Raw genomic sequence first — 15063 nt, forward strand, 5'->3', positions numbered from 1 at the left:
GGTCGATTGTATCAAAATACCAACACGCCACTGGCTACAGCTGACCTGGGGGGCGGGACTCTCCGGGTGACAATACCTCTCAGTGGACCGCCAGAATACATCAGAAAAGCCATAGAAAAGAAAAGACAGGAGAGACAGAAGCAGGGAGAGGGTGAAGGACGTCATGAAAGTAGACGCCAGAAGCTCGGTGGTTCAGGAGAACAAAGTGACAGTGTAAAAAGAAACATTAGTAGTACACTGGGATTATTTTCTATTAGTAGAAGTAGTAATTATCAATCTAGAGAGGCTTCCAGTGGAGGGGTCCGGGCGAGTGAAAACCATGGCACCTCCAGTACAGGTGTTCACATAGGTGGAAACCATCACACCTCCAGTGGAAGCGTTCGGATGAGTGATAATAGAGCGAGTGTGGTGATGGAAGAGGTGAGGAGTGCCACAGGTAGTGTGTCAGGTGGGGTGATGAGGGGAGGAGTGAGGAGTGCCACTGGCAGAGTGACAGGAGAGGGACAGGTGAGGGAGGTGAGGATGATGAGAGGACAGCAGGAGGCGAGAGAACCGGAAATAGCGAAGGAAGCAGAGCAGGAGGAAGCGAAGGCAGGAGGAAAGAATAAAGTGGAGGACAGTGAGAGGGAATCCTCTCAGGAAGTTCCTATGAATGTGACAAACTCCAACACGTCAGACTCTCATAAACAATTGCGTCAAGTTAATCGTCATGTAAGTGGAGAAGAAATCCCAAAACCTAAAGAGAGTCTTCAAACCAGCGAGGTAAGACACGGAACTTATAAAGAATTTCGCATACAAGATCATTTTACCAATTCCTCTGCTGATGCATTTCAAGACAAGAATACACAAGGAAGAGGGGAACGGAGGATGATAGAGGATAATAGGGGAACTGGGAGCGATTTGAGGGGTCCTCTACCCGTGGATGGAGAGGAGACTTCTGTGGGATTAACGCCTGGCTTAGCGAGGGTCCAGGAAGGTGAAGAAGCGAAGAGAGGGGAAACAGAGCAAAAAGGAACACTGGGGAAAGCGGAAGAGGAAAAGAGGAAGCAAGACCCGAGAAAAAGAAGTGATAAGCACAAGGACAGCAACGAGAATGATAGTAAAAGACTTCAGAGTGATAAACTAAAGAAGAGTCGAGAACAGGAAGATCAACATTCAAATGAAGAAGGAGCACACACCAGGAGAAGAGGAAGTGCATCTAGCCTTCACGTAAATACCTCCGAGACTATTATTCAACAACAAATCTCATCAATGAAATTCCTGGGTACAGCTCAAGATAAAAAAATGACAAGAGTAGCCGATGATTCCATCGTATCTCACACTTACACAAGAACAAGTCACTCACACCCAGGAGGACGCAGACCTCGGACCCACCCAAGCTCATCACGACGGAGACGACAGAGAAAACACAGAAAAAGACAGAAAAAAATGAACCAAAAGAAACCAAAGAGAAGAAAACACATAAACAGTACTTACACTGCCACTATGCAGACACTGTTACCTGAAGTCGATTTAAAAAATAAAAGCATCGATTCACTCAGATCTCCATCTTCTGTGATACCTCTTGCGACCGGAGAGTTGTTAAACGCTAATCCAGGTGGACCTGGAAGAGGATCAGTAGAGGATAATCACGGATTCGACGAGATAAGCATCTCACAGTCCACTACACCAGTAATGCAGAGTCGGGAAGCCCAGCCACATCTTCCTGGAAATCCTGTCACTGGGCCAGACGCTAACTCGGTCAGGAAAGGAGCAGACACTCTCAATCGAAACCACACTGAGAGGTCTCTCGAATCATCAAGAACCAGCTGGAAGGACAAGAGAAAAAAACACAGGAAGGATCACAGAAGAGGATCTCAGGAGAGGGAAACAATACATGAAATGAGTTCGAAGACGTTGAAACCCTCGAGGGAACGCCAGAGTGATGGAGTGATTACTGGAAGAGCTTTGCCCAATTCAGACGAAGCCGGGCAAGGTGATATTGCTGCAGGTAATGAGGATGAAGATATTCGCGAAGCGAGGAAGCAAGAAATATCTTTCGAAAGTGTGACAATGAAAAAAATTATGAATGTTGCAACAGTGACAAAGAAAGACAGGAACGTTAATAAAAATAACAAAAACAGAAAAGTTAAACATGAGAAAAATTCAAAACAAAGGAGGAAATATGGATTTCAAGGTAGACGAAGAACTCAGGCTGTCACCCGGAAGGAAAGACAGCAGAGAATAAATCGATGGCGTCATGGCGTGATAACTCGAGAGAGACAGATCCCAGTAACACTCAACTCTGCTCATATTAGAACCCCTCAGGAAATAAATACAAAGCCAAGAGCCAAAGTGAGGAAGAGGCTGGATGGAGCCATCCGTCGACGGATTTCCAGACGAGGCAGTGTAAGAAACTCATCCCTGGAGACTCCCACGATAAACAGTAACAACGAACATTATTCACTTAATCCATCAAGAGTCGTGGCTCCCGGCCAGACAGATCATGTGACTCAACCATCCTCGGGAATCTTAGGCTCAAAAACCATAGAAAGTAAAAACAAATTCAGATCTTTCAAGAAGAAAGACAGGAAGTATGAAGATAAAAGTTCTTTACGGATACAGTGGCGTGTACTGGGGTCCCAGATACGCGGGATACCCCCAAGTGACACTATCACCAAAAGTTCAGATCATCCTGTAAGATCAGAAACAGCGCGGAACCCACGTCATGCGCGTCACTACCGTAGTCTTCACCGGCGCTGGAAGACAGGGAAGGGAGGGAGAGCAAGAGCCCCCACCAGGGATGAACAAAAGACATTTTATAAGCTACATCGGTTTTCAGGCCCTGCCAAGGGTAGCGAATCAGCCATGCAGAGAAAAAGCAATCGAAGAAAGAGAAGAGAATTACCCGCGCCCTTTCGCTTCACGAGTCAATGGCATGGGATCTTAGAGAGCAGAGGCTCTGGAGGCTGGCTTGCAGGGTTTTCTCGCTGGAGGTGGCGGCATTTCAATGCAAGGCAAGATCTTAAGAGGTCATCAGAAGATATAAGAAAAACAATAAAAGCGGAGGTTAAAGTGAGATTAAATCGAATACTAAAGCGCAGGAGAAAGCGTGAGACTAGACAAAACAGCTACAACAAATCCCAGAAAAGATCTCAAAATTCCAGTGACTGGATAGACAGCAGATTCGCCGGGAAGAAAAGGAATCCAAAGTGTAAGGAATGGGAAGTCCTCGCCTCGACACAGGGGCGAAGTATTACTGGAGGGAAATTGAAAGTGCCTGGAGAGTTTGGAGAGGACTGCCAGAGTACGGAACAGCTGCCACTGCAGGCGGGGATGGTCAGCAGCAGCTGTGAGCACTCGAGAAGATACGCTAACCAGAGCCTCCACTCACCAGCAGAGGAGACACCTCTGGCCTCCAGGCTCAACAACCTCGTGAATCATCGTCATCAGGAGAACAAGACGATGTATACAATTGTTCCCAGCATTACCACAGAGGATGAGAGGGGCGACCAACGAACAAGACGAGAACTGAGAAATCTCTTCAGTGCACCAAACATCACATACCGCTGCTCGCCCTCCCATAAATATTGGCTCTTTGCTTCCAGGTGGGTAGTTCACACTATCACATACAATATCTTCCAGATGGGCAGTTCACACTATCACATACAATATCTTCCAGGTGGGTAGTTCACACTATCACATAAATATCTTCCAGGTGGGTAGTTCACACTATCACATAAATATTTTCCAGGTGGGTAGTACAAACTACCACATACAATGCCTTCCAGGTGGGTAGTACAAACTATCACATACTATATCTTCCAGGTGGGTAGTACAAACTATCATACTATATCTTCCAGGTGGGTAGTACAAACTATCACATACTATATCTTCCAGGTGGGTAGTACAAACTATCATACTATATCTTCCAGGTGGGTAGTACAAACTATCACATACAATATCTTCCAGATGGGTAGTACAAACTATCACATACAATATCTTCCAGATGGGTAGTACAAACTATCACATACAATATCTTCCAGATGGGTAGTACAAACTATCACATACAATATCTTCCAGGTGGGTAGTACAAACTATCACATACAATATCTTCCAGGTGGGTAGTACAAACTATCACATACAATATCTTCCAGGTGGGTAGTACAAACTATCACATACAATATCTTCCAGGTGGGTAGTACAAACTATCACATACAATATCTTCCAGATGGGTAGTACAAACTATCACATACAATATCTTCCAGATGGGTAGTACAAACTATCATACTATATCTTCCAGATGGGTAGTACAAACTATCATACTATATCTTCCAGATGGGTAGTACAAACTATCATACTATATCTTCCAGATGGGTAGTACAAACTATCATACTATATCTTCCAGATGGGTAGTACAAACTATCATACTATATCTTCCAGGTGGGTAGTACAAACTATCATACTATATCTTCCAGGTGGGTAGTACAAACTATCATACTATATCTTCCAGGTGGGTAGTACAAACTATCATACTATATCCTCCAGGTGGGTAGTACAAACTATCATACTATATCCTCCATGTGGGTAGCAGAAAAGATTACTTCTTAGCATGCATAATTTTAACAAGGTTTCAAAGTTAATCTCTAGCTACGATTTGTTTTTTGTTTTTTAATATTGATTCTCGTTTCGGGATAAAAGAAAATCTGTTCAATCTTAAGAGATTAACGAGATTCTTCTTACCCACATCATCAAGGTGTTGAGATACTCAGAGACCCGGGGAAGAGCATCTGATATATATATAAAAAAAAAATCTTTACCACTTCGAATATTTTTTAATGTTTTCCTCGAGAGTTTCTGGTGCGAATTTGATGTTTAAATGATTTACTTTTCCTCTGTAAACTATCCATTAAATTACATTATTTTTTTCATCGGCAAATTTAGTACTGAGGAAGATGGAATTTATTTTTTCTTGTCAAAAAACTATCTGCTTAATCTCACATAAAATATTATAAATTGTGTTGAAAATGGTATAAAATACCGAGGAGCTGGTTAAGACACATGTGCAACAGTTGGTATCTTTACTGTGTTGAACGTTTCGCCTACACAGTAGGCTTCTTCAGTCAAATACAGAGGCAGCAGGTGTAGTAGTGAAATGCAAATGATGTAATCAGTCCCTCAGTCTGGAACGATATCGTTCCAGATCATGGCGCTCAACTCTTCTCAAGGCTGAGGGACTGACCACCTCGAATACTATTTCTCCGAGGTTGATAGACTAATTACATCATTTTTTGTATTTGACTGAAGAAGCCTACTGTGTGGCGAAACGTTTCAACAATAAAGGTGCCCAACTGTTGCACATGTGTCTTGATTATCAGTATGCAACTTATTTCATGGCTTTTGAGACGAACTTAATTTTTCACTGCAGTGTTCCTATGGGTATTTACCCGGCTAGAGTCAAGGTTCTGCAGAGTGGAAACATCATCCGTCTCTTCCCTGCCCCTGGGAAGGAAGCTGGGGTTGTAGGGGAGACTGGGGAGGCAGACATCCCCCCACCGATCCCGCCCCCCACCGCCCACCACCGCTCTGACATTCCCCCAGAGGAGGAATACACCGAGCTGAAGAGTAACGACAGTGATGCTCATCATCAACAGTCTCCACAACCAGCCTCCACAACCTCCCCTTCCCTTCCATCTCCTCCCTCTCCTAGTACCCATATTTCCCCCACAAGCCCTCCTCCTCCTCCTCCTCCCGCTCCTCCACCATCTCCTTCTGTCTACACTACACCCAGCACCTGGATAAACGAGACTCTGGCGAAAGTAAAAACTGTAGTGGACTCCATTCTCCAGTCCATAGGATCAGCGAGTGAAGAACTGGAGAGGAAGAGAAACGAGAGGCAGGAAAATGCTAACTTAAACCTGGAAGAAAGAGGAGCGGGAAGAAGACCAGGGACTGGAGACGTCCCTCAAGAAGAACGCTTTAGAAGGAGAAACGAGAGGAGGAGGAGAATTGCCAATAATAAAGGCAGCAGAAGAAGAAAGATGGGAATAGTGGAAACACCAAGCGACGCTGATGACGGAGAGAATGAGAACAATGCAGAGAATAATGACAACCTTAATACAGAGGGGGAAAATTATGACGGGGAAGCAAAGGATGAAAGAGGACGAGGAAGGAGAGCTGCAGAAGCAGAGGAGCCAGCAGCTGCAGTGGAGAGCCCAGGAGGCTCTCTCAGCAAGATAAGCAGTTACAAAAACAACCCACGATATAAAGTGGAAGAAGAATCCATGACGGAAAAAGGGGCTCCACACCCCTCCATGATGGAGAACGGGGCTCCACACCCCTCCATGATGGAAAGCAGGGCTCCACACCCCTCCACGAGGGAAAGCGGGGCTCCACACCGCTCCACGAGGGAGAGCGGGGCTCCACACCCCTCCACGAGGGAAAGCGGGGCTCCACACCGCTCCACGAGGGAGAGCGGGGCTCCACACCACTCCACGAGGGAGAGCGGAGCTCCACACTATTCCATGAGGAAGCGAGAAACTCCCCAGCACTCCATGAGGGGAAGAGAGGCTTCCCTTCACTCAGTAAGGGAGAAATTGTCGCCTCACCACCCTCTGAGGGAGAGAGTTCCTCCCCACCACCCTCTGAGGGAGAGAGTTCCTCCCCACCACCCTCTGAGGGAGAGAGTTCCTCCCCACCACTCCAACACCAAAAGACGCCGACGACCAGCACATGGCAGGAGCTCCGTAGCTGGTCTTCATAGCAACTCTACAAAGGTTGCAAAGTCTCAGAGCAACTTTACAAATGTTGCAAAGTCTAATAGCGAACGTTTGTTTATAACAAAAGGTGTCACTGTCCCCAGAACAGTGACTGATAGTGGCATTACCTCTGACAGTGACAGTTTTTCTAGTTCTGAAAGTGACAGTTCTTCTATACCTAACAGTGATATAGAATCTAATAATAATAATATTTCTATAAGTGTTAATCGCAGTGTTTCTCTTAATTCTACTAGTGTTACGACTATGTCTGGGACAACAAACAATGGCACTTTTACTTTTGACCATAAAGTAAGTGCTGCTAAAGTTGCTCATAGTGAAAGTGTACCTAAATTAACCAGTCAGAGTGAATCTAGTACTGATGGTGAGAAAGTTTCTAGACGTGACAGTGAGAGTGCTGTTAGACGCGATGGTGGAAGTGTTTACGCCAGACAAAGTTCCTCTTATCTCAACGTCAGTGGCAGTGAGGGCGGGCCCGTCGCTGCCAATAATAATAATAATAATAATAATAATAATAATAATAATAATAATAATAATAATAATAATAATAATAATAATAATAAGGCATCTGCCACTGAGACAGGTGAATCCCCAGAGGATACTTATTCCTCGTCCGTCGATAATAATAATAATAATAACAGTAAATCAGAATACCTGAATGGCACCGCCAAGACCTCTAAGCAAGCCATTTACTCGGTCACTGACCTCCTCTTCACCGTGCCCAACGAAAGGGTTATCAAACCTGCGGAGAATAGCGAGGTTCAAAGTGAAATCAAATCTACAGAGAAATTAATCCGGACCTCCTTAGAAGGTTTGTTGTTCCGTGTTCCCGACGGCGGCAGCAGCAGCAGCAGGAAGCAGAAGGAAGACGTAGGCTCAGACACTGCTGTAGGAGATGTCGGCGGCCTCATGCCGGAAACTCCTCCTTCGGCAGGTGTGCCAAGGCAGGACGATCCGAGGAGTCAGGACTCCATTGAGCCTTCCAGCGATACCTCAAGCCAAGATGAACAAACTGATCACGAAGATACTGCGACAACTTCACGAAGGGAATCGGAACATCGTATAGTTCACCCTGCAAAGGGGGACATAGAAAACGGGGTGACAACAGATCCCACAGAAAATGCAATGCGGCGAGGGGAGACTGCTGACGAGCACCTTGATCACATGTTGCGCACCACCTGTCTCCCCGTCGGCTCCTTCGGCAGATTCAAGGTGGAAGAGGTGACGTACTTGGTGACGGGCATGGGAGCAGGGACTAGCGCAGAGGACTGCTGGAGGGAGGTCACCCAGGTGGTTAACACACACATCAGGTTGCCCTCGCTCAACCACACTACACTCCTCGCTACCACAGCCTTCTATTTTGTGGCAGCCAGCGCTAACCTAATTGGTAAGTGGTCAAACGTGAGAATTGTGTGTGTGTGAAAGAGAGAGAAAGAGAGACAGAGAGAGACAGAGAAACAGAGACAGAGTTTGTGTACGTAAATGAAGAATAGATTTAAATAAAATGAACCATCAGAAGAAGAGCTACATGAGAGGGAAAATGGATTCAGGTTATAAATAGGAGAGAAAGAGAAAAACAACAAAAAAGAATGAAAAAATAAAATAAAGCGCTCGCGCGCGCTAGAGAGAGAAAATCAGTAAGAGAGAATGAAAGTGTTGTTCTCGGAGGCTCACATGTCGCATTCTCTCATCGTATCTCAATTTACTCTTCCTCCCAGACGACCCACTAGACGACCCACCACACAACCCACCACACAACCCACCACACAACCCACCACACAACCCACCACACAACGCACCACACAACCCACCACACAACCCACCACACAACCCACCACACAACCCACCACACAACCCACCACACAACCCACCACACAACCCACCACACAACCCACCACGCTGCGCAGGTCCCACATTCAATAGCAAAACAAAAAACAGAAGGGAAAATTTTTCGGTCTATTTTTGTGTTTAACCGGAGACACTCTCCAGACAATAGTGAACTAGTAAGAAGGAAGGCACTGTATGTGTAGGAAAGGTCAGGTCCTAAGGTCACACACCCAGGGACCGGGGTTCGTTCCCCGCCATGGCTGAAAAGATTGGGCAATGCTGCCTCACATCTGCTTTCCCTATTCACCTAAGCAGTAAAGTAGCTGGATATTAATTAATTGGAGTGAGGTCGCATTATCCTGAGGGTGAGAGTAGAGGATCCCCAATGACATCCTGATTTTATTGGGTTATCCTGAGTTACAAAAAAAAAAAAAACACGGTACGGGTTGGGATCGAACCCGCGGAAAGTTAGCCGTAAAACACCAGGCCAGTGCGTGAGCCACTGGACCAGCTGCTTACAATAAGATTCATGCAAATAGGTATATTTATACATCACAGGGAGGTTAGCATGGGCCACCACTGTGACCACAAATGCAAGTTTTTACAGATGGTTTACGCGCTGGCCTGAAATTTTACCGCTCACTAGCCGCGAGTTCAATCCCAACCTGTACCGTGGTTTGCTTGCAATCGTGTTATTACGGTTTCGTGAGGGTGACAGTGTCAGCGTGCCTCGTTGTGCTCCCGGTTTTCTGGTGTTTTCACGGTCGCTCTTACGTGCTAGAACTTTAATTTGTGTCATCAATCCTATACGATACATCCCTCTAGCGCCTGGAACCAATCTTGGGCGGAAAACATTATATACTGAGTCAAAAAAGGAGAATTAGTGTGCACTACCTAGCAGAGTTTACTGCCAGAGGGGAATCATAGGCCTGTGTCCCGTGGGAAAAAATAATAATAATTGAACTTTGTGTCAGAGGAAAGAAAGTCTCCCTGAAAGCATTGAGTATACATAGTGTATAGTGTATACTACAGTGGCTCCCTAGTATATTGATGATAAAGGCTAAAGTGTCATTTGAAAACAGGTGAATTTGTAAATGAAGTGATAAGCCTATAGAGGCAGGTGCCAGAAGTCGCCAGAAACTTACCACAGGTCAGCTGTTTTTAATAATCTTCCTGGCCTGCTAGTGTACTCGCATATAATCTAGTGATACCAGTGAATAGCAGAATACAGTGTTGTAGTAGCAACTAACCAGTATTATAATGGTACTTAGTGGAGTGGAGTGACTTTCATTAGTTTCTTTTTCTTGAAATACCAGACGTTACTGTGAATTTCATATAACCTGTAGTTACCAGCGGTCGCAATATACACAACGAGAAGCAATTATTACTACAGAAAAAGCGTCCTTCCTCCAAAATTTGCACCAGTCAACTATAGTGATAATATAGCATTTATTGTGGTGGAGACGGAAAAAAAAAAAATAGAGAAGCTAGATACAGCGATTGATAAACAAGGGTGGAGGTCGACCGTTCGTCATTGTAGGAGTGCCAGCAGTCACCGGCTCTTCAATACGCAAGTTATACTTTTGTATCAATCAAATCACATATTACTCGGGTAGATAATTTCCAGTAGATCCTTCATGTGTTAGCTCAAATCACCGACCAGTATGGTTTAAATAAGTGACCCACTGATCAGATCAGATAGACTGGTCTGAACCCTTGACTGGTCCGAACCCTTGACTGGTCCGAACCCTTGACTGGTCCGAACCCTTGACTGGTCCGAACCCTTGACTGGTCCGAACCCTGGACTGGTTTCAAACGGTTTCGTTGTGCACCACCTAGCAGGTTATTAATAGAATATTCAAGAGGTTGCTAGTAGAATTGCAGTAAATCAACCATTCAAATCATTATGAAGCTGTGTGTAGTCTGTGGTCAGTCAAACAAACGGGCTTCTACATGCATAAATTGTCATTTCTGTGGAAATTGGTGTCACGCCCCTTGTGCAGATATCCAAGAACTAGCTACAAGCAGCATTAAAACAGGGAAGTGTTTTTGGGTATGCCCAAATGAGATAAATCTGTGGACTAAAATCACAAGGGTATTAAAAGAGGTCAACATCAAAGCTGCTTTCATAGAAAACCTGGAAGCTTTCTACAACAGATGGGAACATAAAAAGTCCGGGCTGAATGGTACTGCCCTTGATACTGGCCATGTAGTCAGAAACTGTAAGGCTGGAGATGATGTCCTGGTAGTCAGTAAATGGGGGGCTGATAGTGCTGTCCTGGGAGACAGTAATGGGGAAACTGGAGGTGCTGTCCTGGGAGACAGTAATGGTGAAGCTGGAGGTGCTGTCCTGGGAGACAGTAATGGTGAAGCTGGAGATGCTGTCCTGGGAGACAGTAATGGGGAAGCTGGAGATGCTGTCCTGGGAGACAGTAATGGTGAAGCTGGAGATTTTGTCCAGGTAGTCGGGAATTATACGCAGGAAGGAATACATATAAATGACCTCATAGGGGACAGGAGCCATAGTAGGGAAACAAGTGTAGTCAAAGATAAGATAAAACCAATATTGCAAACTAGAAATACCGCAGGAAATAGCAAACAAGAGGACTCCACTAGCAATAGTGAGGATATATTACCAAAAACAACTGGTGGGAGCTCCATTGTTGGTGCTAGGGAGGATAGAAGTAAGACAGGGAAACATGCACCAACAGGGAATACAGTCACAGAAACCCAAGGCAAACGGAAACCAAGCCTGTGCACATACTATGCACTCGGTATCTGCTGGGATGGGAAATCTGGAAAAACAGATGGGACGTGCAACTATGACCACCCTAGGAAATGCCATGCCCATATGACAACAGGAAAATGCAAACTCCCTTCCTGTAAGCTTTTTCACCCTGAACTGTGTACCTCTTCAGTACAGGAAAGACTGTGCTATAACTTAAATTGCCAGGCATACCATCTAAAGGGGACAAAAAGATACAAAACATCCAGGCCATGGGAAAACCTGGGTAGCCACAGCCACTCAAGAGGGAGAGGATTTTTAGTGCCAGGAAGGAAAAAAAAACTGGCAGGAAATGGCAGAAATCGTACACCAAATCCAGTCATTCCTGGAGTGGAACCACAGTCGATGGCCTCCACTCCAAACCAACAGATACAGATACTAATGCCGGAAAAAAAATCCCCCCCCAGTACCAACAATACCACCAGTCCGATAACATTCTTCTTTGCAAATATACAGGGTCTAAAGCCAGCAACAAACAACAAAATACCTTTCATCCGTGGACTGCTTGCAGAGGCAAAGGCAATGTTCGCGGCTTTCACTGAGACCCACATAAAGGATCACTTGGACAACGAAATATGGATCCCAGGTTACAACCTATACAGATGTGACAGAGTGAACAGGCAAAAGGGGGGGGTTGGCCTGTACATTGCAGAGTCACTTGTTTGCACAGAACTGCTAAATGCCTCAAATGATGTAGTGGAAGTTTTAGCAGTAAAGGTCGAGAACCAAAACCTAGTCATTATGATAGTCTACAAGCCTCCGGATGCAACATCCCAGCAATTCCAGGAACAGCTGTTAAAAATTGACCACTGTCTGGAAAACCTTCCAGCTCCTGCACCCAACATCTTGCTCCTGGGGGATTTCAACTTAAGGCACCTAAAATGGAGGAATATAGCAAATAATATTGTTGCAGTAATAACACCAGGAGGCAGCTCTGATGAAAACTCACACTCACGCGAGCTTTTAAATCTCTGCACAAAATTCAATTTAAACCAGCAAATAATAGAGCCTACTAGACTGGAGAATACACTAGACCTCATCTTCACTAACAATGATGATCTGATAAGAAATATCACCATATCAAAAACAATATACTCAGATCACAACATAATTGAGGTTCAGTCATGTATGCGCGGAGCCCCAGACCGACATAATGAGATTAGTCACGAGGGAGCATTCACCAAATTCAACTTCAATAACAAAAACATAAAGTGGGACCAAGTAAACCAAGTCCTAACCGATATAAGCTGGGAAGATATACTAAGCAACACAGACCCCAACTTATGCCTAGAACAGATTAACTCGGTGGCACTCGATGTATGCACAAGGCTTATTCCTCTAACAAAAAGGAGTAGATGTAAAACAGAAAGAGACAGGCGCTCCCTTTACAGGCGACGGAAAAGAATAACAGAGCGGCTAAAAGAGGTCAATATATCTGAAATGCGTAGGGAGACACTGGTCAGAGAAATAGCAAGCATCGAACTTAAGCTAAAAGAATCCTTTAGGAGTCAGGAATCGCGGGAAGAACTAAAAGCCATAAATGAAATCGAAAGAAACCCAAAGTATTTATTCTCCTATGCCAAATCAAAATCGAGAACAACGTCCAGTATTGGGCCCCTACTTAAACAAGATGGGTCCTACACAGATGACAGCAAGGAAATGAGTGAGCTACTCAAGTCCCAATATGACTCAGTTTTTAGCAAGCCGCTAACCAGACTGAGAGTCGAAGATCAAAATGAATTTTTTATGAGAGAGCCACAAAATTTGATTAACACAAGCCTATCCGATGTTATCCTGACGCCAAATGACTTCGAACAGGCGATAAATGACATGCCCATGCACTCTGCCCCAGGGCCAGACTCATGGAACTCTGTGTTCATCAAGAACTGCAAGAAGCCCCTATCACGAGCCTTTTCCATCCTATGGAGAGGGAGCATGGACACGGGGGTCGTCCCACAGTTACTAAAAACAACAGACATAGCCCCACTCCACAAAGGGGGCAGTAAAGCAACAGCAAAGAACTACAGACCAATAGCACTAACATCCCATATCATAAAAATCTTTGAAAGGGTCCTAAGAAGCAAGATCACCACGCATCTAGAAACCCATCAGTTACACAACCCAGGGCAACATGGGTTTAGAACAGGTCGCTCCTGTCTGTCTCAACTATTGGACCACTACGACAAGGTCCTAAATGCACTAGAAGACAAAAAGAATGCAGATGTAATATATACAGACTTTGCAAAAGCCTTCGACAAGTGTGACCATGGCGTAATAGCGCACAAAATGCGTGCTAAAGGAATAACAGGAAAAGTCGGTCGATGGATCTATAATTTCCTCACTAACAGAACAGAGAGTAGTCGTCAACAGAGTAAAGTCCGAGGCAGCTACGGTGAAAAGCTCTGTTCCACAAGGCACAGTACTCGCTCCCATCTTGTTCCTCATCCTTATATCCGACATAGACAAGGATGTCAGCCACAGCACCGTGTCTTCCTTTGCAGATGACACCCGAATCTGCATGACAGTGTCTTCCATTGCAGACACTGCAAAGCTCCAGGCAGACATCAACCAAATCTTTCAGTGGGCTGCAGAAAACAATATGAAGTTCAACGATGAGAAATTTCAATTACTCAGATATGGTAAACATGAGGAAATTAAATCTTCATCAGAGTACAAAACAAATTCTGGCCACAAAATAGAGCGAAACACCAACGTCAAAGACCTGGGAGTGATCATGTCGGAGGATCTCACCTTCAAGGACCATAACATTGTATCAATCGCATCTGCTAGAAAAATGACAGGATGGATAATGAGAACCTTCAAAACTAGGGAGGCCAAGCCCATGATGACACTCTTCAGGTCACTTGTTCTATCTAGGCTGGAATATTGCTGCACACTAACAGCACCTTTCAAGACAGGTGAAATTGCCGACCTAGAAAATGTACAGAGAACTTTCACGGCGCGCATAACGGAGATAAAACACCTCAATTATTGGGAGCGCTTAAGGTTCCTAAACCTGTATTCCCTGGAACGCAGGAGGGAGAGATACATGATTATATACACCTGGAAAATCCTAGAGGGACTAGTACCGAACTTGCACACGAAAATCACTCACTACGAAAGCAAAAGACTTGGCAGACGATGCACCATCCCCCCAATGAAAAGCAGGGGTGTCACTAGCACGTTAAGAGACCATACAATAAGTGTCAGGGGCCCGAGACTGTTCAACTGCCTCCCAGCACACATAAGGGGGATTACCAACAGACCCCTGGCAGTCTTCAAGCTGGCACTGGACAAGCACCTAAAGTCAGTTCCGGATCAGCCGGGCTGTGGCTCGTATGTTGGTTTGCGTGCAGCCAGCAGCAACAGCCTGGTTGATCAGGCTCTGATCCACCAGGAGGCCTGGTCTCAGACCGGGCCGCGGGGGCGTTGACCCCCGGAACTCTCTCCAGGTAAACTCCAGGTCCAGGTAATTCGTTTTCTTCGGTAGGCTTACTGTGTGTGTGTGTGCGTGTGTGTGTCTGTGTGTGTGTGTGTGTGTGTGTGTTTGTACTCACCTAGTTGTACTCACCTAGTTGAGGTTGCGGGGGTCGAGTCCGAGCTCCAGGCCCCGCCTCTTCACTGATCGCTACTAGGTCACTATCTCTGAACCGTGAGCTTTATCATACCTCTCCTTAAAGCTATGTATGGATCCTG

At 45.2% G+C, this 15063-nt stretch overlaps 1 protein-coding gene across 1 annotated transcript in view; it reads left to right on the forward strand.

The window, feature by feature from the left end:
• The window catches only part of LOC128686208 (uncharacterized), a 138594-nt gene that overhangs the window by 99898 nt on the left and 23633 nt on the right, over positions 1 to 15063 (forward strand). The window contains exons 6-7 of the mRNA XM_070083202.1: positions 2 to 3587; positions 5408 to 8142. Of these exons, the coding sequence (XP_069939303.1) occupies positions 2 to 3587; positions 5408 to 8142 (6321 nt within the window). The remainder of the gene's footprint in view (position 1; positions 3588 to 5407; positions 8143 to 15063) is intronic.

The sequence above is a fragment of the Cherax quadricarinatus genome, chromosome 9, assembly GCF_038502225.1.
Source record: "Cherax quadricarinatus isolate ZL_2023a chromosome 9, ASM3850222v1, whole genome shotgun sequence".
Taxonomy (NCBI): Eukaryota; Metazoa; Arthropoda; class Malacostraca; order Decapoda; family Parastacidae; genus Cherax; species Cherax quadricarinatus.